The 25,609-nt window shown below is 42.3% G+C and overlaps 1 protein-coding gene across 1 annotated transcript in view; it reads right to left on the bottom strand.

The window, feature by feature from the left end:
• The window catches only part of RBP3 (retinol binding protein 3), a 129,289-nt gene that overhangs the window by 80,893 nt on the left and 22,787 nt on the right, over window positions 1–25,609 (bottom strand). Inside the window, exon 2 of the mRNA XM_085608777.1 lies at window positions 13,494–13,684. Within this exon, the coding sequence (XP_085464903.1) occupies window positions 13,494–13,684 (191 nt within the window). The remainder of the gene's footprint in view (window positions 1–13,493; window positions 13,685–25,609) is intronic.

The raw sequence follows: 25,609 nt of genomic DNA, 5'->3' as shown, positions 1-25,609 counted from the left end.
CAGTACCAGAATGCATTAGGTGGTTATGTAGGAAGTACCTTGTTCCACCTATCACAAGGCTGGTATGTTATATGTGCACCTTTCTTAAAAACAGGTATAACATCTGGTGCCCGTATTTTTGGCACTTTCAGAATGCACTGAAAGTGTATGTGGGAAACATTTTGACTTATTTGCTTTTGAAATGGGGATAGCAAAGATTATGTTTTCTTATCAATAGAGGAACTGAAACATCATGGTGGTCCTTCTGGCAAAGGATATCTATAGAGGGATTGAAACATCATGGTCGTGCTTCTGGCAAAGGATATCTATAGAGGGATTGAAACATCATGGTGGTCCTTCTGGCAAAGGATATCTATAGAGGGATTGAAACATCATGGTGGTCTTTATGGCAAAGGATATCTATAGAGGGATTGAAACATCATGGTGGTCCTTCTGGCAAAGGATATCTATAGAGGGATTGAAACATCATGGTGGTCTTTATGGCAAAGGGTATCTATAGAGGGATTGAAACATCATGGTGGTCTTTATGGCAAAGGGTATCTATAGAGGGATTGAAACATCATGGTAGTCTTTATGGCAAAGGATATCTATGGAGGAACTGAAACATCATGGTGGTCTTTATGGCAAAGGATATCTATAGAGGGATTGAAACATCATGGTGGTCTTTATGGCAAAGGATATCTATAGAGGGATTGAAACAACATGGCGGTCTTTATGGCAAAGGATATCTATAGAGGGATTGAAACATCATGGTGGTCTTTATGGCACAAAATAAACATGAATGTGATGCCACTTAGGGGGTACATTCGGGAGTCCTCGCATGTAGTTCATCCATGTTATTAGACATGGCTCAAATTACCATCCTAAGCGGGACACCTTTGAGTTCCCTGAAACTATGGATATGTGTGTTGTGTGATTAGCGTGTGTTGTCATATAAACTACAATTTTGGAAGTGCGTTAACTTATGCTGAACACACCATATGGACTGATATGATGTCCACTTTCAATTCTTTTCTGTTGATGGCATGATTATGCATTACTTAATGCTAACAATATAAGATCCATGACAAATCGGCACTGCTTGTGTACCTTACCAGGTTCAGTGAGACCGTCTACAACATATGGTTGAAATCCCTAAAATAGAGAATAACTGGGTTGTTTTAAATGGTGCCATTGGTTTAGGGTGCCCTGGTTCCAAGATATATTACACAAAGTGGAATGTCCACCTGTGGTCAATTTCTCAAATGTGGTACATTGCTTTCTTTCCCCTTTTAGATTGGTCACTAAAATTATTTCTGAGCATCTATTTTTTCACTGAGTTTTTCCATTTTAAAGGTGGGATTCCTGTTCCAAATTTGTTGCAGGAGCTGAGGGAATTTCGTACTACTGAAGAATCCATCTCATACTTTAAACCCCATCAACGGATGCCCATTTCCTTACTTAGAGGAAACCCTTTATGAAGGTACAACCGAATGCACAGTATAACAGTGTTGACTATCATAGGATATGCTAGAAAAGCTAAGGGACAGCCTCGCACACAAATGTCAAAGAAAAAATAATGGTATAACATCGAGGGAGACAAAATAATGTCCACGAATAACAGCCTCACAAGGTACATAAAAAAGCTTGTTTTATGTATGAAAGGTTGCAGCGGAATTTCGTTATGCACAGTGAAAGGCTTCCAATATTGATATTCCTGTCGTGTGACCACCTCACTGTATAGGCGTGCAGCAATGTTTTTATTACTCATGTAGAATACTGAAAGATGATTAATGATGTAAGCTACATATAAAATATTGGTCTTTTGTTTGTTTCTTTTATCTAATTGTTTTTCCAACTTTTCACTTTTTTTTGTATAATGTATAAGGATTTTTTTTTATTTTGAAATGGTATTATATATGTGCCTTGTAGTCCTGAAGAAGTCTGTCTAGGACGAAACACATTAGCTACATTCAAATGAAAGAAGATGGGTTTTTTTTCAAACAAATTTTATGAATAAAGAAGTCTCATTTTAGGAATTAATACAATGGAGTCTGTGCACCATGTTAAATAACTGTGTTAAATTGTATTGGATTATGCTGCATACTGTTATAATTGTAAAAAATTGTAGTGCTGAGTCATCTATTCTTGCAATTGTTTATGGAGTTTCTTCTGTGTGGAAGGCTAAGAGGACTGGCCTTCCTGATTCCTGCACTACCCCAATCTATTGTAACGTTTACCCACTAAAGTCTTAGATGCAATGCTCTGTTGCCTCAGCCTCTTTGCATAGATCAAGTAGAGTTTAATATAGCGTTATTTCACATTAAGTAACAACCATAGGGCAACATTCATTTCTTGAACATGCAATGTTTGTGTTATACTGTGTCTGCCTCAATTATCTGTCTCAATTATCACACCATCTGGCATGAGCTAAGATTAACTGCCTTAACCAACTATTATAGTGAGTTATGTAGTCTTTAGAGGTTGAATTTTATATCACAGACTAAGTACCATGCATGGCCAGTCCTTAAAGCGCTGCCCCCCACCATTTTTACAGATATAAAGAGGGTCTGTCAGGCTGATCAAAGATCAACCTGACAGACACTCATTATGTTCCGGGCAAGCAGCCAAGAGCTAAACATACTCTAAATGCACAGGTGCTGGACTGCCTGAGCTGAACTTTGTGGGCTCAGTATTTCAAAGTCCTTTGGGCATGACCTCCTCAGCCCTGCAAAGTGCCGTGATGTCCTCCCCCTTATAATAAGGAGGAGCATCTCAGATAGACTCGAGCCTGGGCACTTCAATTGTAAGCCCTGAAGTGCCCAGGGCCAAGTGTCAATCAGTGACATCTCGTCACAGAGTGGGGTTGGGTCAGCAAGTCTCACTGACCCCTCCCACTCTGTGACGAGTAAGGGCCTACTACCGCCTTTCATTGGTTAACATAAGGTCAGACAATTAGAGAAGGTGGCAGTCCTCCAGGAACCTCTAAGACTTTCCTCCCACTACCCGAGATCACCACTGTAGAGAGGTACATTTTCTTTTAATGTTTTATGCATGCCTTTCCTGAAAGTGTGGTTGTATGTGTAAATGAATATGCATTCGTTTGTGCGTGCTGTGAATGAGTGTGTGTGCATGTGCTTGTGAATGGTGGGTGCATGTTTGTGTGATTGCGAATGTTTGGTTGTGAGTGGGTGTCCATGTAGATGGGTGAGTGTGAGTATGCATGTGTGTGTGTGTGTAGCCTACCTGCCTCCCACATGCTTCAATATCCAGCCACCAATGCTAAGTACCCAGCTTCACAGTCAGTAGGAAAGACACAGGCCCAGATTTACTTACTCTTTGCTCCGGGTTTTGTAATGCAAACTTGATACAAAGTGCTATGCTGGAATTTACTACTCAATGCAAATCAGGATTTCTGTTGAATAGTTTTCCATGGTAATGCACTGTTGCACTATGAACTGCCTTGTGTAAGTTTGCGTTAATGGGGCATCCCATGGGTGGTACATGGGTGTTCCATGGCTACCCACCATGGGTTTTGAGATAAATCTCTATTTCCAAACATTTGTAGTCAGTTGATTGTGGCAACATCTTATTCTTCCTCGATGCAATCATAATGAGGAGAAATATTTTAATTTCTCCTGATTTTCCCTACTTGTGTGCGGCATTGTACATCACACATGCAAAGCAGCAAAAGTGTTCAAGGATAGTTTTCAGCTAGAATTGTCTCCTTCCTGTACAAAGACTATTGTTAACAGAATGCACACATCCTTGTACTATGGTACAAGCACCCTTGTACTATGGTACAAGGGGAAAGTGCAATTAACGATATTGCACTGGTCAGTGATTTACATGCCTACACTGCCCCCCCCCCCACTGTAAGACTTTGCCACCAGATATATTCACCCCATTGTGAGATCCTGTCGACGTTCCTTGGACATGCAGCTCCACTAAGAACACACACTATAGCCAGAGCCACTGGAATTATGCGGCAGAGGAGGGTCAAATTATGCAGCCGTTTTGAGTAAATAATGTGGCAAGCAAATTATGCACCGTAAGGCGGCACATTTTGTGATAGTATTACTTTATTACTTTGTCATTTTTACACTTGTTAACAATGTCTGGGCATTGGTTGCAAATCATTAGTACCAGTTTTAACACCCACATATAGCAACAGAAAGGTGACCAGTCAACCTTTGCAAGGGGCCCTCCACTGCACGGCAACATTGTTTTTAGTGACTTTTGAACCCTTTGAGCTAGAAACAATTTGTGTTATTAAAATCTGCAGATTATGCAGAAGATGATGGATTGTGTGGCAAATGCAGCAAGTCTATAGTTAGGTGGCCGCACAATCACATCATTACAATAGCCCTGACTATAGTTCAGCTCCTGCTGTTGGGTTGGATGCCAGCTCTTCCAGTCCAGTCCCACATACACACCATGATAGGGCGACTACTGTACACAAGAAGCAGTTCAGCCACTGTCCCTTTGTAGGGGCAGCTGGTGAACCTTCTGACAGGTAGGCAAAGATCCCTCCACCAAATTAGATGAAGTGAGGTAAGTAATTATATCTGACACCTCAACCATCAGTGACTTTTCCTGAGTTCCTCCCTGCAAAAATATGTTTAAAAAATGGCACCACGAAGTTACTTCCACTGCTCATGTTCTGTCTTCACGTGTATAGAAAACCAGAGGTTTTACAGGTAGTTCTGAAGTGGAACCTTTGAAATATTCTAATAATTTATTATCTGATATAGAGCTTGACGTTTCCCAAGGCGAATTCTCTTTCCGAGGCAATTTTGAAAATAATTGGAATAAATGAGGTGTTTTACAGCACCATTTCGATACGATAATAATGGAAATACATGTTTTACCCATAATTCGAATATTGTGGGTATGTATTGTGACTTGGTAATGTGGCATGCATTTTCCACTTTCTAAGCGTGTAAAACACATTTTAATCACGTCTCTGTTCTCAGCTCCCATTAAAACCGAGTATCAGTCATTTAAATTGCTGGGAATCTAATTGTACGAGACAGGTTGGCAGATGTATGCCATATGTCATCTCTTATGTCACACATAGGTTTTACAGGTCCAGATGGCTGCAGTTCAGATTACAGACACTGTATAGGTACAGACAGTTGTGAGAGTGGTTTTCCTGTGATTTGCATTAAATACAATAGAAACTGAGCTGACGCTAACATAAACTGTGTTTACACTGTCCTCCATCTTGAACTGATGCCAGAATACAACACGTGATGACTACTACTGTTGTTTCTTGCTCTAAAAAAAGAATTGCAAGCTTTACACTAATAAATGGACAGCGTTCACAGAGACTTCTCACCGTGCTGTACCCAACCAAGGACATCCCAACTGTGCCAGACTATGGTGGTACCATGTATCAATGAGCGCGCTTGAATAAACCGTGAGAGAGCGACTTAATCCAATGTATTAGTACTATGAGAGCATCTTTGGATTTTTTTTGTAGTCAACTGTTTTTTCTTTTTTGTTCCTCTTTTGTGCATATCCTGAGAACCATGCACTTGTGCAGAAATGTATGAAAGCCATTGTCTAAAAGTCCCATAAAAGGACATGTTTTTCTTTGTACAGCGATGACGCATTTCATATAGAACTTTACAAAATTCTTTGTAGTTATGAATTATATGCTTTACCACTGAACCTATTGATGGCGTGTCTTTTGTAATTTGTCTATTATTTCCTTATTAAAACTTTCCAAACTCCACCTTGTGTCTGTTATTCCTACTGAGAATGTTTCTGTCCAGAATATTGATATTCTTCTAAACTAATTGGAGAAGGGTCCAATCGCGGAGCATGAAAGTCTGCATCAGGACCACACCAGTCCTAGCCGTTGACATGCTATTGATATATTTAAGACAGGGTTGTTCCCCGACACAGTAGACAGAGCCCTCAGGATACTCTAGTCTAACAGTTTTGGGCTTCAAACTACACTTACATAGAGTGATAATGTCACACAATACATCAATATACATTATGAAAACCTCCCTACATAGGTCACAAAAATGACCACAATGCCAGCAAGGGTGTGCCCTCTGTCATGCTCGTGCATGATGTTACCTTCGTGTTCTACGGCCTTGTGGCCATTCCCCATAGTAGGGTAATACAATATACATTTTGAACATTGCCCTTCATATCATTAAGGCTTGGAGATTCATGATATTATATATGTCTACACCATAGATAGATAGATAGATAGATAGATAGATAGATAGATAGATAGATAGATAGATAGATAGATAGATAGATAGATAGATAGATAGATACATAGATAGATACATAGATAGATAGATAGATAGATAGATAGATAGATAGATAGATAGATAGATAGATAGATAGATAGATAGATAGATAGATAGATAGATAGATAGATAGATAGATAGATAGATAGATAGATAGATAGATAGATAGATAGATAGATAGATAGATAGATAGATAGATAGATAGATAGATATGGTTATTACATGTGTATTACTAAAATCTTGATTATCACCCAAATATCAGCTTTACATGGATTGGAAATGCACTCCTTTTGTTATCTCACCCCAGGTGGTCATACTACTGAAAGTACAATGCATTTGCCACCAAACACAAGTGCTTTTTGTAGTAGTAGTAAATACTGATCCTATCCACAGGCAACTGCTTTAGTTTGTCAATTTGTGCAAATACAATCATTTAGATCTTTAAACTAACGCTTTCCATCTTCATCACTGGCCTGGGGCACCCAGCTTTATATTAGACATAATCACTGAAAGCCAAGTATGTCAGGGAAGGCAACGGCATGTTATGAATGGTTGCTTGATGTCATTATGTGAGTAGCCAATCAGGTAACATGAACAGTTTCGTAGGGGTTGGGCGACCTCTGGGGCTCCAATGACGAGGGGTTCATATCTGGCAGGCTTATTTTTAAAGTATGAACACAACCAAGAGCTAACATACTCACATGCAATACAATATTGCTTCTTTTGGTATGACTTGACCTATGAGTATGCATGTGTGAGGGCACAAACACACAAACTTTAGGGCTGATTACGATGTCGGGTGAAAACTTTCCGCCCAACACCGTCTCAGAATCTGGACTGACCGACTCGCGGTCGGCAATTCTGCCCGTCCGATTACGAAGTGACCGAACTCTGTTCGGTTGGATTCCCATTGTTTCCTATAGGAGCTTGTGTTCCGGCCGACTACCGGCCGTAACACAGGCTCCTATGGGGAAATGGGATGTGTGTGCAAAACCCTGCACCATGTTGCAGGCACTCCATGGTGCCTGCCACATAGTGCAGGGTTTTATAGGGGGTCCCTTCGGTACCTCCTCGACCCCCAACCGGAGGCCGCAGGATTAAGGAGGCCCTGCCGGGGGCCCCCAAAGTCATTTTCCGACAGCCTTTTCGTGTCAGACAGGCCAAAACGGAAAGGCTGTTGGAAATTGACATTGTAATCCGGAGGTCAGAAACACTGTCCATTGGGGTGTACGATGCGGTTCTGACCAACACAAATCCTCAGAGAGCCGGTCGGAACAGATTCAGAATGACCGCGTGGTTTACCTTCCGACCACAAACATCATAATCGGTCGGGTGGATTGTAAATGGACCGAGTCGGTCAGAAGGGCTCCGACACGGTCAAGGAGAATCCGACTGTCGGGAGGAGGCTTTCTGCCTGACATCGTAGTTGGACCCAGAATCTCTCGCTCACACACACACGCGCACGCACACACACACACACACACACTCTCTCTCTCCCTCTCTCTCTCTCTCTCTCTCTCTCATTTTTCTGGCTGCCAGTCTCCTGCGGCTTCTCATGCAGTGCTGCTCTGTCTCCTGCAGTCCTATTATGTACTCCATATGTTCGCAACAGCAGTGTCAGTCTCATAGGCAGTGGTAACCTTGTGGCCAGGGGAAGGACAGTTGAAGACGGTCGAACTGAGGATGCTGCACTCCACTGCTGTGGTCTCTCTGTGGGCTCACTCAACAGTTCTGCCCGCTGAGCCTAGACTGCCTGCCTAGGAACAGACAGGTAGGGTCAAAGCGAAAAGGCCAGGTGGCAGATTGGAGCGCCAGCATTGCGGGTGGCATGGGAGAGTTGTGATGAGTCAAACAATGGATGAGGCTACTGAGGGGTGAGCCAGTGGGAAGGATTGACACAGGGGTGGGTATGGCTTTATTGCTCCTGCCCTATGGGTCATCTGCTTCTGCCAGGAAACTACCCCAAGCTACCTCCTCCAGCATAGGGGGAAGCTAAAGGAGCTTAGGCTTAGGGAGTTCAGTCTTCACTGGCTGACTCGCATGCCCTCATTGCTGCTGTGCTGCCATCACTCTGCCTGCTCTTCTTCCAGGCAGTATCCTAAGGTCATATTCATTTCACCATGTGAGAACCTTCGGGATGATAAAACTAGCCTGCAGGCTGATCAGCAGTGATGAAACATCTTGGGTGCTGGGTCATTTACACCTTGGGGGCCCAGGACCACTGCACTGTCTGGCCACTGATACCTAGGGCCCGCCAAACTCTTAATAGAAGGCCCCACATAGACAGCTGTGCCTAAAAGTGAACCAAAGTTTGTGGCAGTATGTACAACCAGTGACAAAGAATAGTTCCAATCATTGCACAGGTCTGGTTCCAGTATGACATTTCAAACCCAAGAGGAATGTGAACAGTACCAAATGCTAAGTGATTTATCATTTTTTTTGTCAGACCTTTTCTGAATCCATACAATCTAGAAATCTAAAAAGTGCAATTACAGGTAGGTCTTCTCTACTATCCAGGACATAGGTACTGAGTCTACTAGGGAAAGTTGTCCTCCCAAGCCTCATTGACTCATTCGGAGTAGTTTGGCCGAGCAGTAGTTGCCTAGTTTAAAGTAGGGGGTATGAATGTTCAGTCGAGCATCAGTACAACACAATTATGTACAACAGAATTATCATGGCTGAAATAAAGATGAGAATGCCCAACCAAAGGTGTTATTTTATGTTAAGGAGCAGCAAAAAGACTGGTCTGACAGGACAATGCGGGCCTGTTTAAGGTTCGTGAGCCATTTGTTACTGTTTATTTCCCTGACAGTACCAGAATATTCCCTGCAGCAAGCACAACTGCATGCAGGTTCTTGTGCCTTGCAAAACACCCTATACAGCGTGTCCTCACAAGGTCAAACCTGCCCCAATTTGCAAATGTGGGACACTTTATTAACTGGCGGATTAGCTAATGGAGTCCGGTTTTATTTTGACCCCAAGCCAATTTTCTGTCCCAGTCCTCGCCTGTTCCTGAATGGTCTACTGCTCATAGAATGAAAAGTGCTCAGAAGATAGCTTCCTAAAAAATTTCAACTCTCTAAATACTGCGGTAGCTAACCGATGATCAACATTGCAAAATTGCTCAATCCCGCTGAAACAGCTTTCAAAAGAAGAAAAGATCATAGCAGTAACATGTCATGTCTCAGCACTCATAGTTATGTCACTTTGGGTGATACTCTTATCTTTAGGTTTTAAGTTTCTAGTTGACAGTCTTCAGTTCTGGACATCTCATGACTCTCGACCAGAGCCTCCACATTCAGGAGGAATCAAACTCTGGGGTATATGTACAAGCCCTAGGGCCACCGAAGCGTTACTTTTTTTGACGCTTCAGTGGCATAGCGCCATTTCCCATATTTACGTGGCTTAACACCACCTTGCAAATATGCCCCTTTCTGCCGCAGTCCTTTGGGCAAAGGGGAGTTCAATAGGTGTTTCTGTGGGCGTTCCACCGCAACGCCCATTGCTTTTTGACGCTGCCCCAGATTTACAAGGCTGATGCAGTGCCGAAAAAGCACCATTCTAATACCATGCATTACCAGGTGTTAGATTGGCGATACAAGGAGAAATTGTTAATTTCACCTCGCTTTGTGCTCTATCCAGGCTCAAGGTAAACACTAAGTCCACCTATGTCCCAGGATTTCTAAGACCAGCTAGCATACATGGCAGATGGTTTACTGACATAATATCGACACTGCTAATATTGAACAACAAAATTATCGACACACTAATATCGAGGACAAAAATATCGACATCCTATATTTATTTTAAAAAATACACAAATATCGAAGTTAAAATATCGTCAGTAAAAACATTGATACATCTAATATTGAAAACACAAATATAGTAAACAAAAGTATTGTAAACATTAAATAAACATACAAAATAACAAAAATATCGAAAACAAAATTAAAGATCACATTATTATGGTCCAAACATATATATTGATACTTTAATAATAATTTTAAAAAACTAAATATATGGCCTTATTACGAGTTCGATCGGAGTTGCCTCTGACTGGCATGGTTAAATTCTCAGCTCCGACCAACCAGAGGTCAGCGCTTCCAACCAATCGACAAACTCCTTAAGCCTGTAGAAACCGCGTTGAAAAAACCGTCAGGTTTAGACTCCGACCGCCGACATCATAATTCTGCAGTCGGGCCATAAACCGACACAGTTGGTTGGAAAACCTCTGACCTCTCGTAGGACACTTATCGACGCGGTCGGAGACTTTCCGACCAACATCGTAAAAAGGCTCATAGTGCTAAAAACAACACATACATATTTTAATATTTTCACTGCCACTCTACTTACATATAAAAAAATATTTCATCATGAAACAACATAAATTACTATTCCCACTTAAACCTAACTAATGTTTTGGAAAATGCTGGACACTAAACATACATAATTTATTATTCCCACTCCAACCTAACTTTACTTAAAGAAAGTGCTGGACACTAAACATACATAATTTACTATTCCCACACTAACGTACATTAAATCAGGGAATGTGTTACACACTAAACATATCTCATTTACTTTTCCCACTTCATCCTAACTTAATTTAAAGAAAGTGCTGGACACTAAACACACATAATTAGTATTCCCACTCCAACCTACTTAAGTCAGGGAAAGTGCTGGACATTAAACATATCTAATTTACTATACCCACTCCAACCTACATTAAATCAGGGAAGGTGCTGAACACTAAACATATCTAATTTACCAATCCCACTTCAACCTACATTAAATCAGGGAAGGTGCTGAACCTAACTTAATTTAAAGAAAGTGCTAGACACTAAACATACATAATTTAGTATTCCCACTCCAATCTACATTAAGTCATGGAAGCTGTGTCTGAACTTGGTTGGTGAAGTGTGCTAAAGAATGATGATGGATTCAACCCAGATCTGTGACTGGGGGTGAGTGTCTGAAAAGTTTCAGTGCTCCGTCCATCATCTCCTTGTGTTTGCTTTGTTTGCCCCAAGTTGGCAGGGTATGCCCAGACGTGGGTCCCTTGCTCACTTTGCCACTGGATTCAAGTTAGCCTGGCTGATAAGGGGTGTTACCACGAAACCAGTCCTGGGATGCTTGATTCCGGTCCAGGGAAGACATGGCTTGGCAGTTCGGGCTGGACTGTTCCCATGAGGCACAGGGTCAAGACTGATTTGCATATAACTGTGTCTGAACTGGGGTGGCGAAGTGAGTTAAAGAAAGATGATGGATTCAACCCAGATCTGAGAGTGGGGATTAGTGTCTGAAAAGTTTCAGCGCTCCGACCATCATCTCCTTGTGTTTGCTTCCTTAGAACAAGACCACACACTAAGGGGCCGATTACGATCCTGTTCGGAAAGCCTTCTGACCGTATCGGTTCCGGTATGTTTTCTGACAACTCGGATCAGGGGAATCTGACCAAGTGATTTGGATGCATCCAGATGCTTCCGGATACGATTTGGTCAGACTCCCATGGACTTCAATGGGAGCCGGCTCAGCCCGAACGAGAACACAGGCTTCCATTGAAGAAAGGGTGGCTGTGGAAAATTGTGCACCCTATGGCGGGCACCCCTTGGTGCCTGCCACACTGTGCATGGTAGGAAAAGGGGGGTCCCTTGGGTACCCCCGCAGGCCTGATTCAGAGGGCCCCGGGTAAAGTGGGCCCTGCTATGGGCCCCCAAAGACTGAATAATAGAGCCGTTTTGTTCCGGCCAAGCCGAATCGGAATGGCTGTCTGAATCTGTCATCGCAATTGCTCGCTCAGAAACCGTGTCCATAGAGCTGTACGAATCGGCTCTGAAAGTCTCGACCTGTACAAATGCCTATCGGAACTGATTTGGACGGCCCTAATGGTTTTCCAGGCATCGTAATCGGTTGTTCGGAAATGGGTACAATTTGGTTGGAACCAAGGGTTCCGAATCGACTTCGGCAAGCCGAATCCTGTTCTGACCCCTTCCGAACATGATCGTATATGGCCCCTAAGAAACAGAGCAATACTGGCCTTAGAATGATCACAATAGTGCCAGTGTCTACAATACACAGTAGTAGTGTTCGACCTCTTGCAGTCTCACTGCTCGGGAACCACCATACATACAACAAAGAACATGGTTAGAGAGGGAGTGCTGAATGTATTTCATATGAGTTCAGTTCCAACAGTTCAGAGCAATCCAAAGGTTCATAACACAATTGTCTTTGTTTGATCCATATAAGAGGAGGGATTCTGAATTGTTGGAACTAAATTGGTATGAAGTACATTAAGTGATCATTCTTTAATCAAGCCCTAAGAGCAAGAGCTTACCTGCCTCACAAAGTGATCCAAAACAAACAGATGCATTCATTCTTTCATAAGTTGACGTGTTTCTTGGTAAATGCCAACATTAAAACCATTTTAGCCTGGTCTTTGCAAGGAAAGAATACAAACCAGCCTGGAGAGACACATTTCAATACCATAAGTCAATTATATTTGTATTTTGCAAGACCAGTGTATCAGTTTTCCCTCAAAGTTCTCATTCTGCTTCCCTTATTTCTGCTCCATCTTTATATAGCTGTTTTTGTGGAAAGAAATATTTCTAAAGACTGAGGGGATACAAAATACATGCACCAACTAAACAAGGTGGAGCTGGAGACTAATTTTCAGGGCATGTGTCATTATTAGGCGTGAATGAGGCATGTGGTAAGACCTGAGGATTCTTACTAGAATATACTCCGATGACCCCTGCTGATAGAAACCTACACAAAGTAAAATCAACATTTGGAATGTAGTCGCGCATCAGTGATTTTTTAAGACCTCTTATTACTAATAACAGATTGTCACTGGAGAAAATTGTTGGGTTTACTTAAAATCAATTGCACTGTGGTGGGTAAGACAAGGGTTCTGTGGGACAGAACCAATTCATTCATCAAGCAAGACAAGCAAGACCAAGAGGAATACAAGGATGAACAGGGGAAGCAAAGAGAATTGTTGAAGATGTTCAAAGAATCTTTTGAGGCAAGTAGAGCAAGAGTCTAAATTGATCAGAAATAACTTCTTAATTTTCATTTTAAATAATAGAACTAATGTGTGTTGCTTCTCCTCATCGTGTGGTTCATATTCAGGTCAGAATGGTGATGTAGTGATGTGTTTTGACAAGCCCAACTTTGGCTGAAAACATATGACACGGACCCTATGCAAACATACACATTGTATTCACTGTAGTCACTTACCTCAAATCAATAATTAAAGAATCTGTGTGCACAATTTTATCCCACACATGCTTGACCAGTAGATCTGACACCTGAAGAATAAGCTCCATTTCTCCGAACATGTCGAAACGCAGATAGCCAACATTGTTGTCAAAGACGTCCGTGTGGAACGAATACTTTATCATTTCCTCAAACATTTCTGGGGATGGGATCTGAAAAGACATAGGACATGAATAAAACATTCATTTGGGACAAGTTGTACATGGTGCTTGTCCTTCCATTGTGACCTTCACCTGCCCTGGCAGTAAGAAAAGATGAGGACTGTACACCAAGTCATCTCCCTAAAACAGATCTTAGATTAACAAATGTTGTAGATGTTTCTTCTCAAAATTGAAAGCAAGAAGAAGTGTCTTTATTGTATACCCGTGAGATTGTTGACAAGTTCACAGTGGTATCTTATGTACATACCTGATGGAAGTGGTCATTTCTATGCATTACATCCCTACTTCAAGTATTATAAGTTATATTAATTTGGTCCAATTTCAACCTGTGACCTCTAATTCTGGACATATTTGTCCCCTAACACTGTATTGTAGGGAGAGAGTTTGATAGGGTGTCAAAGAGATTGGATATCTATATCACTGTGTGAACTACTGAGTTGGGGATGTCAAATGACAGAAGCCACTCAAACGATAGATTTAAAAAAATAAAATTGCAGTTTTTATATAGCGCACACTCGACAGGAAGGTATCAGATTATCATGCTTGTAATAAAGCATGTACGTGCTGTGTGCTAGATATTTGAATGCATTTTGCACTATAGGTTCTATTATGTACTGTCGTTCTTAATGATAACCAATGTGGCTTTGTGAGGATCTAGGCAACTGATAGATAAACTGTGGAAATGATATTTACAAAACAATGATGTAAAATCTTTGTGAGCAGAGCTTCAGCCAGTGCCAGCTGGAAGGTCTTTGTGGGCTTTAAATAAGTCTTCCTTGAGAGCACCTTGTTTGAGCCAGGATGAAAGCATTGGAAAGGGAAGTCTCACTTTATTTTCACTGACCACGTATTGTACTATGTGAACTCTGAAGTTGCTTTTGGGGTGGAAGTTGGATGAGCTCACAGTAAAACATTATCGAACAAAGCCGTATCTAATAAAATGTTGTTTTGTTATGCTAACATTAATCAATTCAACCTGCCCTCCCAAGGCATACGAGGAGCCTTTTTCTCTTCTCTACCATTCTTAGTTTGAACATCAAATATCTCAGCTAGCATGCCCACTCCAGGTGCAGGGCTGCCCTCTTTACATCATGTCCATCCGTTTTGGGCCTTAACCAATCTCCGCTATGTCCATTTTAATTTTCTAGAGCCTTTCCTCCACCGGAAAAACTCTCAACTGGGGTGTTTTTGTGTTCCCATTCCTTTCTGCCTCATGAACCATTCTTCCTCTGCCTCCATCACATTCATGATGTGCATCCTGTTCCAAAAGAGAGGCAAATGGACCTCATGATACCGAAACAACATCTGGAGCCTGTACCTTACATCTACATGACAAATCAATATAGTACTGTGTTTTGTAAAAACCTTACATTTGTTGGTTCACCCTTTTCTATCTCGGTTAAAGGCAATAGGTTTGCTTGCCCCTTTCCAGATTCTCATTGACAACAGTTGGGTCCTCACAATTCCTGCCAATCACACTCTCCTCTGCCCCAACATCCCGCTTCATCAGTTTTTATGAACTCAATGCACATTTGCCACTCTAGATCACTGTCTCCCAAATGTATGATGAAGATGTCCAGCCCAGTCCATCTATCTCCAAGCTTCCACAGCACTGGAAACATCTGCTCCTATCTTATTCCCCCTTGACCTGACCATTGTGCAGTATTTCCCTCGTAATAATAATCTAGTCCTGGCTGTTTTCTAGAATGCTACAAACTTGTGTTTGCACATTCCCGTTTCACAATGGAGTGTCGGCAGATCCATCCCTCCACCTTCCCATTCTGTGTCCCAGAAATATATAACATCTCATCAAAGGTTACAGACACCTCCAAGCAGATTCACTCAAGATCTCACGTGTGTCACGACCATTCCCACAACGGGTACAATAATAGTCCTTCTGTGGTTTGACTCTCGCCCTTTCCCTGCCCCATCCTTTCAGCATCCTTTCCCTGACCTCCCCTTCACTTGGTTTTCCACTCCAGAAATACTTTCTGTAGAAAGCAATCACTGCCGTTTTTCCTGCAATGGTGACTAGGGCTGCACAATTCTCTACCAAGCCTGCCATAAAATTAACAACACAGCTTCTGCTTGCTTTAAACCCACTCAAATTCCTTGCGTGCTTTTGGCCCTGTATCTCAAGAATGTGTCCCACACCTGTAGACATGTCTTCCTGGTTGACCCCATTAAGGATCCTTCAGCTATCTCGCTCGCTCTCACAGTCCTACAATCCACGTGTCTCTCCAGGAACCTGTGTTGTCCATTCCTCTGCTTCCGGTGCCAAACCACAGAATCTCAACCACTGTGAACAAGACAGGGCACTAAAGGGGCATATTAGAATGGAAAACCACCATTTTTGCAACTGAGGCAGTGGCATGGAAGGCACACCACTGCCCATCTTGAGTTAATCTCTGATGGTTGATTCTTCTGCATCTATTTAAATGATGGGAGAATTCAGTCACTTGTAGAAGATTTATTCCACCTTTAACGACCTGGTCCAATTTTTGTATTTATGTGATCTGCCTTGCAATTGAATATCCTTTCTTAATCAATGCCGACAGCCCATCAACCATAATGAATTGTGCTCAGATCCATTTTTAATATCCTGACGATGACCATCTACTCAAAACTTGGTAAAAAAGCTGTTGTTGCATGCCACAGTGAGGACGTGACTGATTGCCTGTGTCCCAAACTACATACAGAGACACATTAATGGAAAAAAGAAGCAATGTTACTCTGCAACCTGCTTTTTAAGTCTATCGCCGTTAATTCTGTTAATCACATTTGGGCAATTTGTACATATCACATGCCCCGTTTGCTCACCTCTGGCACTGAGCACTTTATTGCTTGATTATTTGCTATTTATACTTGATGTTTTTTTCTTTATAACAAAGCTATTGGTTTCCAGTTTACATGGAGTCTACTGTCTTTTTTCAGAATAACTGCGTTTTTATTGCATTAAGTCCTATTGACTTTGATTTTGTGAGACCCTTTGAAGTGATGTAATAATACAATCGTCAACTTGTATAACTTGTGTGAACACCTTACCCATTTACTACCTGCTATACGTGTTGTCTCTGTGGCCCATTGGCAGCCATATGTTGTCCCACATCAGCAGCTTCCCAGATTTTGCCTGGAAGTCATGATCATAGATCCTCTGCTACTCCATCTTTCTGTGGAAAGCCCACCCCAGTCCGTTCCAGAACTCTCCACTCTTGGCATGGGTGACCCCTTTCCCCATTCCTTACCTTACTCCACTCTAGCTTTAAGCCTTCACGGCACTCTGCCTGAGTCCGTAGACCCATTCAGCCCATCGTATATATTATAATCAACTTTAACCACTCGCAGAGGTTTTAACATCACTCTTGGCAAACTCAGGTGTTCTGATGACTACCCAACCCCCTACTCTCCATTTACCAGGAACCACACCATGGAGCATATCATCAAGGGCTTTATCTCCACTTTTCTGGCTTTAAAAGCCAGAAAAGAAAGCGGAGATAAAACCAACGCCTTATCAGCAAGAGGGAGCTAAAATGCGTATTCGCATGTTAGCACCCTTCTACACTACGCCTACCTTTGAATCTCTAATGAGGTGCAAAGTGGGCGTTCCTGACATACACTACATGTCAGGAGAGCAATAACGCGTCTTTGCGCTATCAGCAAGGATGCCCTAGCATTTTAGCAGACGTTAGTTTTTGGAGAAAACTGCTGTTTTCTCCAAAAACTAACGTCTGCTAAAATCCTGACTAACCCACCCCTAACATTGGGGGTGGATTATGCTGATACGACCACAGGGTCGTATCAGCAAGGTTATCGCCCTTTTGCAGGGAACATCGCTGGGAAACCAGCGATGTTCCCTGCAAAACAGCGATAACATCGCTATCTCTGGAATTTTTATCGCCCTGGAGCAGCACGTTGATGATAACGCGCTACCAGGGCGATAAAAAGCAGAGATAGCCAGCGATAAGAAAATGATCTAAGCAAAGGTTGGTCGCACACTGCTCGTCACACCAGCAAGTTGCCCCAAGAAAATGATCGCTAAGCACGGCCAGCGATAATTATCGCTGGCCGTTGCAGATATGGCCCCATGTTTGATGTCATACCTCCTTTTATATGCACCCTGATGTTTTTTGACACATTTCACCACACACTCCAGGTGAGCCCAACGGGTTTCTCCACCACACAACCAACCTACTAAACAATTTAGTACCAGGTAGGCGACCTTTAAGCATCATGATAGGAGAGATCCCAGTGACACAGTTAGGAGCAGTGAGGTAAGACCGCAATAACTTCTTTATGGTTTTGTCACCAGGCACACTTGTTACATGTTCTGATTGAATACACTCTTTTATCATACAGTTCACCCTTTCCACTAAACCGTTTGCTTTATGAATGTCTGCCTCAACTAGATTATGTCCCTCACTCATTAATTTATCCTCATAGGTTCTCCATACAATAATCGTGGAGGGCGATCATGAGTCTGCGTAAAGTCACTTCCACACCATTCACCAGAATCTCGCATGTGGGATAATAATTTTCAGCACCTTCAGCAACATTAGTGAGCTGAAACACAAATTTGCCTGTACCAACATCATGTTCCTCTACAATGTCCAAATATACCTTTCTTCTTTACATCAGATATGAACCTTCAACACTAATTGTTTTTTATATTTTTGGATCAAATATGCAACAACCTGTGGTTTTGCTTTAACTGGCAGCAAGCGATGATGAGCTGGTGGGTTAGCCGGCTACTTGGGTCCACTTACTGTAATAGGAATGCCAATATCATCACCACATGAAACCAGTAAGGGGAGATTATTTGGTTAGAACTAATGATTGCACCTAGTTTTATTCTGAGTGGGTGAACCCTATGCCAGTTTGTCTTCTTGAATCCAGGTTGGTGGTCAGTGAGTGAACTGCTGGTTTGTTAACAATATCAACTTGTGTATAAAGTCACAATAATTTGATGATTGATTGCCTAAGGATGGAGCGGTCACTAAGTATGCAAGTATGTCAGAAAGTCTAAGATTGTATGTGGGTGGTCAGTAAGGTAGTGGAAGGGAGAGAGGGAAGTTATGTGTGGTCAGTGATTCACAGGAAGGTGTGATTTCTTTCTGCTATTGAAGTTTATCAAATCATTGCTGGCCAAGGAGATGTGGAACCCATTTTTTGTGAACTGATGTGCAATCATCTGCTGGCCAGGTTTCTGTGAGGAACACCAGTGGCATATTTACAAGCCCCTTTCGCCAGCAGAGGTTCACCTTTTTGACTCTCAAGTGGTGTAGCGCCATTTCACCTATTTAGAAGGTGGAGCGTGGTTTAAAGCCAGCTTGCAAATATGCCCCTTTCTGCTGCATTTTGTGGCAGCAAACGGGCTTGCAATGGGTGTTGCTGCAAAACCCAATGCTATTTGACGCTTCCTCAGATTTGCAAGGCTGGGGCAGCACCAAAAACTAAGTCCAGATAATACCTGGTCTTAGAATGGTAATAGGAGGCAATACGGGGAATAATCATTAATTTCTCCTTCTTTTTTGCTCTTTCTATGTGTGCTGCATTCTGCAGATCACATAGAAAGAGCAAATTGACATTATTGATTGTTTATGTGCAAGAAGGTAACCCTTCCTGCACATAAACAATCGCCCCTGCAGTGCAGCGACCCTTGCAACATGGCGCAAAGGTGCCTGCGCTGGCGCTAGGTAGCTTTTTTAGTGCCAGCGCTAGGAGAAATGCAGGGGAGCGTCATATTTTTGTAAATACAGTGCCTACCTGCATTTCAAAAATGTCAGAGTGCTGCATTGCCAAATTTGGCGTAACACCACACTCTAACCCTTTTTTAGTAAATATGCCCCCAAGTCCGTTGTTCAAGGAAAGAGGAGTTAATAGATGTTTGTGTGCTGTTCAGTTGCTTAGTGGGAGATTAGTTGAATACATGTGAGCTCGCATTGCCTGGGCGTGAGTGTGGATTACAAAGAACTGGACGACATTGCATCATATATTAGGATCTGGAGCCCTGAGCCAGTACTTTAGCTTAATTAAATACCAGAGCTCCCAACTTAGGGCCCTTTAGTTTTCTTTCTCCCAAACCGAGTTGATTGGACATTAAAGTTCCCTCTACATCAAATCAATGCTGAAAGTAAACTGAGCACTGAATGAATGTGTGATAACAATGAAAACTCAGCTGCATGTCGCTGCATTGGCAAACGTTCAATCAATCAATCACGGAACTGTAAGCGCGCTACTCACCCATGAGGGTCTCAAGGCGCTAAGGGGGGGGGGTCCGCAGATCTGTTTAGCCGAAGAGCCAGGTCTTGAGGGTCTTCCTGAAGGTGTTCAGGGAGGGGGCACGTCTGATGTCTGCTGGTAGTGCTGGAGCAGAGTTTTCTGTTGAAAATTTATCGGGTTTTTAAGCTCCAGTTTTGTCTATAAGTCGTGATTAAAAAATACTAATTCATAATTATTAATTATTTGTTTTGTGTGAAAATTTTAATTAACCAACCTGATTAACAAGAGAAATTACGTGGGAAAGCATACATGTTGCTTAATAATAATGTGCAGGTTTTATTAAATGAATGTTGCTAAGTGTTGTTTGTTTTAAAGTACAAAACGCTTTTGAAATAACGTGTACTAATGCTTAAATATGTTGCAGATGGCTAGTTAATTACATACACATAAGGGTATTAGTGGGAATTAACACTGTTTAATCATTGCGATGATGTAGTAACGTTGTTTGTATTTCTTTTGATTAAGATGGTTCATTTTGGCCTAAAACAAGATGGCTACCGTTTACAGCCTGTATTCGAGTGATCGAATTTTGATGAGAAGGCCTTGCTGAACATGGTCGAGAGTCACCTGACCACAGTCTTCGCCTGGTTTAAAAGTTTTCCGTGAGGACAGCAGTTCTGGGCGTAAGTCCAAGTGCCTTGGACGAGGATAAGGTCACAATGAACAATGACAATGCTGCGGTGGCTCTGCTAGAGATATCAAGGAAGAGCGGCTTCGAAAGAAACATTTGTAAACTTGAGTTCCTTCTTCCGTCTTTTTATTTTTGTGATTTTTCTGAGCGGAGATTTTCCAAATGTAGCGATGCTACATCCTTTCCTGCTCGCTCTGCTCAGCGGCTCAACGGAAACTCAGAACATTTTATGTTGCTTTATTTTGTAATTTTTATTATAAATATACTAGACTAGAGAGGGTTTGTGGTCATTGCATTCGGGATTTTTGAGGCTACTTCTTTCCGAACTTGCGTTGGTGAGGATCTATGCTGTGAGGACGGCGACTTGGGAGACTTCTACTAAGAGACCTGTCCTGACCCATTTATGACATTTAGCTAGAATAGGTAACTATGAGAATAATGATTTTATTTTGATTGCCTTTCTATTTGAACTAATTTTAGATAAAGAATCATAATTTTAAATACAGTGTTGGTGATTATTTCTTGTCAATTATTGAGTACTCTATTGTGATTATTGTTGTTTAAATCATGACTCAGGACAGTATCAATTAGGTCTTATCGACCTTGTTGTAGATGCAGGGTGTTTAGAAGGTTTCGTTGGTACTGATAGAGTAATATGAGTGTATGTCAGTGAAATGGGCCCAAGAGTATGGTGAGTGTATGTGCGTGTATCTGTGAAATTACTCTATCCGTGGAAGTAGGGAGAATTTATATGCCCTGATCTGCACCAATTTCCTGGTAGCAGAATTTGATGGTTTTGATTATTGTCTTGATCTGATTAGATTGCTTGTATATTGGCTTTTGATTTATTGATTATTGATTGATGTTGGTATATGTACTAATACTATATGTTGGAGTCGTCATGTTGAGTTTTATGTAGTGCTTCTGGAATTTGGGAGCTGGTGACAGTTCTGTAGTAGGGCAGAGGGAAGTATATGCTGCTCTCGGGAAAGACGGGATTGTTGGAATTACCTGTACGTATGCAGGAAAAACGTGTGACAATTGAAGTTGCGCGTCACATTGTCTGAGTTCGGAATTAGTGACATCGTTGAGTGTTACTATTAGGGATATATTTCTAGTATAAAAGGAGTGTGTATGATAGCGAAGGTTTCCCTGTGAGATGGTCCCTACTGGGCATCTCCAAGGTGAAGACAAGCATCCCCGGCGCTGATGGGGCCGTAAGTGGAGATTAAGCAAGCTATTGCCCAGAGTTGCTGAGTGGGATCCATGGTTAGAGTGGGCACCGAGGCGAGAATTATCGTGTCCGCTGACCTTGGTCCAAGACCCTGCCGCGTCGGGAATCGAACCCTGGTCCCGGGCCGACTTCTGCTTCCGGGACTGCCGCTTCTAACCAGTGAGCCACACCACTGGTTAGAGGCCACTGTTGCATTTTGTAAGGCTTTTCTAGTCTTGTTTGAATACATCAATTTATTTCTGATAGATAAGCAGGTTGTCTGTGGCTACCCAGAATGCCATAATCGTCTGTCAACAATGCCACAGAGCAAACAATATTGATGATTCTTAAGTTCATGAAAAAAATAAACACTAAACCATGGGTACTCACAAACAGTTGCCCAGGGGCCACAAAGTATGGTCTGTGGTGTGACCGAGTGCCACACTGGTGCCAGCAGGGTGGCTTTAGGGGCTCTGGGTGGGTCAGGGTTTCTGTAAAGTTAAGTGGTGCAGGACACCACCCTAGTTGCTTTGTGACTTCATTTAACCTGCAAATAAATGCTTGCCCGTTTAAAAAAAACCAAATCCGAATATTAGTGATCAGCAAGTAAACAGCAGCTCATGCTGCTGTTCACCAGGGGGGCCACAAGTAAAGGTCAAGAGGGCCGCAAGCGGCTTCTGGGACGTACTTTGAGTATCACTGCACTAAACACTCCAAATTAGGCTCGCTTGACACCAATTTTCTAAATTATTCATTCATCCTTTATGGTAAAACGCTCACATTGCGCACCTGTACCAAACACGAATATCACTACAGATCCTGATAGAAAATAAAAATGTCACTTTGGTGGCTCTGCTGAAGTATTCATCCTTGAGTACATAGATGAGGAAGCATCTTATATACACTATGAGAAAAAATATCCAATGATATAAAAACCTTGGCCGTCTAGTTTGCCAGTCCCACATTTGGAGCTTTAGAAAATCATGGACAATCTACAGGAAGATGATTGTAACATAATAATGTCACTGTTGAGGGCTAAGGATGAGACTCCCCAGCTGTCAGATTATTTAGGGATTTGACGAGCAAACTACAGCCGATGATTATATTAAGAAGCAGTAATCCTCTGCCACGGAGCCAAAAGCTGGAGCCTCTGTGATCCTTTAAGGTGTTGCCTTAGATGTAAATAACAGTGTTGTGTTCAATTCTGACAACTCAAAGGACCTACACTATTATTAGGCTCCAGGCGTTCTGCAGAAACATGACAAATTATTTTTGTGTACCATCCAAGTTTTGTCAATTTTTAATAAGTATGTCATTACCAGTAGGCATATACATAAAACATCACAGATTGTGTGATAAACAGGTGCCCCATAATTCTGTGTGGGTGTTGGACAGTAGAGCCTGGGCTCTACTAGCTGGTGTGTGCTCACTAATTGCATATGCACTCAGGGCCATATTTACAACAGAATGGAGAAGCGTGGCGTTAAGCAAATTAAGCTAAAGTCACCTTCTCCTTTCTGAAACTGCAGTGAAGCGCCTTATTCACAAGAATGCGGCGCACCCCTGCGTTTCAGCTGCCTAGCACCAACGCAGGCACCCTTGCACCATAGTGCAAGGGTGTCTGCATTGGGGGAAATGATTGTTTATGAGCAGGAAAGTCTCCATCCCAGCACATAAACAATCAATGGCAATTTGCTGTTTCTATGGGTGCTGTACAAGGCAGCACACATGGAAACAGCAAAAATAAAAGAGAAATATAGCATTTCACCTCGTTGCACCAGGGTAAGGCCAGGTTTTCCCTGATCTTAATTTTGGCGCTGCCTCCTTATTTACGCCACCATTGTAAATAGGAGGCACCGTAAAAATCAATGAGTGTTGCGGTGGAACGCACACCACAACACTCACTGCCCACCCCTTTCACGCAGAGTACAGAGTGAAAGGCTGCCTTGTAAATAAGGCGAAGCCCCTATCACCATCACAGCGTCACTGAAAGTGATGTTGTGGTGGCGATAGGGGCTTGTAAATATGCCCCTCATTGTGAAGTGAGGTTCCTGCCCCTCAGCCTGACTGTGGAGATGCCGGCAGTCGATATTAGCCGATTGCACACAGGGATACACGCACATTTGCCAGTACTCCTGGATGGAATAGCTTTCTCCCTTTTTAAAACCTGGCCAGTCCCCCATATTTCACTGCTTTCTATAGGATGCATGTGGGGAGGTGTGTGTGTTTCAGCTGCGTGACACCAGCATGTGCAGGATGAATGGGCTTATAAATGGCAGTGTGTTTGGGTCTGCACAAGATGGTTCTACTGAAGGACATCCTGCTAAACCAAATTTCCCTCTTCTGCACTGAAAGACACCCTCTCCTGTGCTTGCTTAACAACCAGGAAATCTTGGTCACATGGCTCTTTCTTGAATCAGTAAACTACAATGACTGGTTCTGGCCTTCCAGACCTGTCCCCGCCTTCCTAGACAGCCCGGAAGAAAGTAATAAAATAAATAAAGATGCTTTCACTCCTATGACGAGGAAACATTTACATTTTAGAAATCTTTCAGTTTGACTAGAAAATATGGGCCAAGGACTCTGTATTCCTCTGGGCTTGAAGAGGGTAGTCTGCCTGCACCAACACTCATGCCTTGCCTCACAGAGCTGAGGTGATGCTGCATTCCCTAAAACACTGAGGGAAAACTGTAGTGAGGAGGTCCACGCAGGAAGTAGTAATTTAGTAAGATTTATTCAAGCATGTAACAAGTAGTATAACAAATAATTAAGTTGTGAAGGGGAGCCCCACCAGTAGCAGCCTGTCTGCTGCTCAGCCCATGCTCAACTGTCACTTCACCTCTCTGTGTCCCAACATTCCGAGGCTCATCCAGACTCCAACATTCTATTGAGTTCAGAGCACTGGCACTGGCTGAGCAGGAGGTGTAATATACATTACATTACAAATGCATATCCCCTTTCCTTCCAACAGAAGCACAAGTCCAATATAAGAATAAAATATAACTACAGTAAGCAAAGGACAGAAAGCAAGGAAGGAAAAACGGAGTGACAGAGTGAACGTCAAGGAAAAGAGCAAGCAAAGCAGAGTGAAGAGACAAGTGGAAAAAGACTAGGAGGAAATAAAGAGCATGTATACACAAATGGGAAAGACCCAAACTCTCTAACAGCAAATACAATGAGGCGGCAAAGAAGTGACCTAACAGAAGAGAGCGAAGAGATAGCTGAAAGAAGCGAAGAGTGAATATGCACGAAAGGAAAAGACGCATACCCTCCATAAAGGAGTAAGAAGGGAGAAGGAAGCAGAGAAAACGCGAAGTAAACAACGAGAGAACAGAGAGACACAGACACACCAAAGGGATGTATGACGTTACAACGCACACTTTTACAACGCATGCACTTACAACGCATTTTTTACAACGCATAATCCATTACAACGCATGACATTACAACGCAGGACACTACAACACATTTTAAAAAAATACCTTTACAACGCATTACCATTACAACGCATACTACCTTTACAACGCATACCATTACAACGCATAATATTAAATTACATTTAAGGTAAGTATTAGATAGTATAGGGGTACAAATTACTATTCTAACTCCAGGGGGTGCAACAGTAGGGTAAGTGTTGGATAGTGTAGGGGTAAAAATTACTATTCTAACTCCAGGGGGTGCAACAGTAGGGTAAGTGTTGGATAGTATAGGGGTAAAAATTACTATTCTAACTCCAGGGGGTGCAACAGTAGGGTAAGTGTTGGATAGTGTAGGGGTAAAAATTACTATTCTA

Source organism: Triturus cristatus, chromosome 1_2 (genome assembly GCF_964204655.1).
Source record: "Triturus cristatus chromosome 1_2, aTriCri1.1, whole genome shotgun sequence".
Lineage (NCBI taxonomy): Eukaryota > Metazoa > Chordata > Amphibia > Caudata > Salamandridae > Triturus > Triturus cristatus.
The sequence above is the reverse complement of the archived record's forward strand: the minus strand, read 5'-3'. Positions and strand labels throughout refer to the sequence as shown.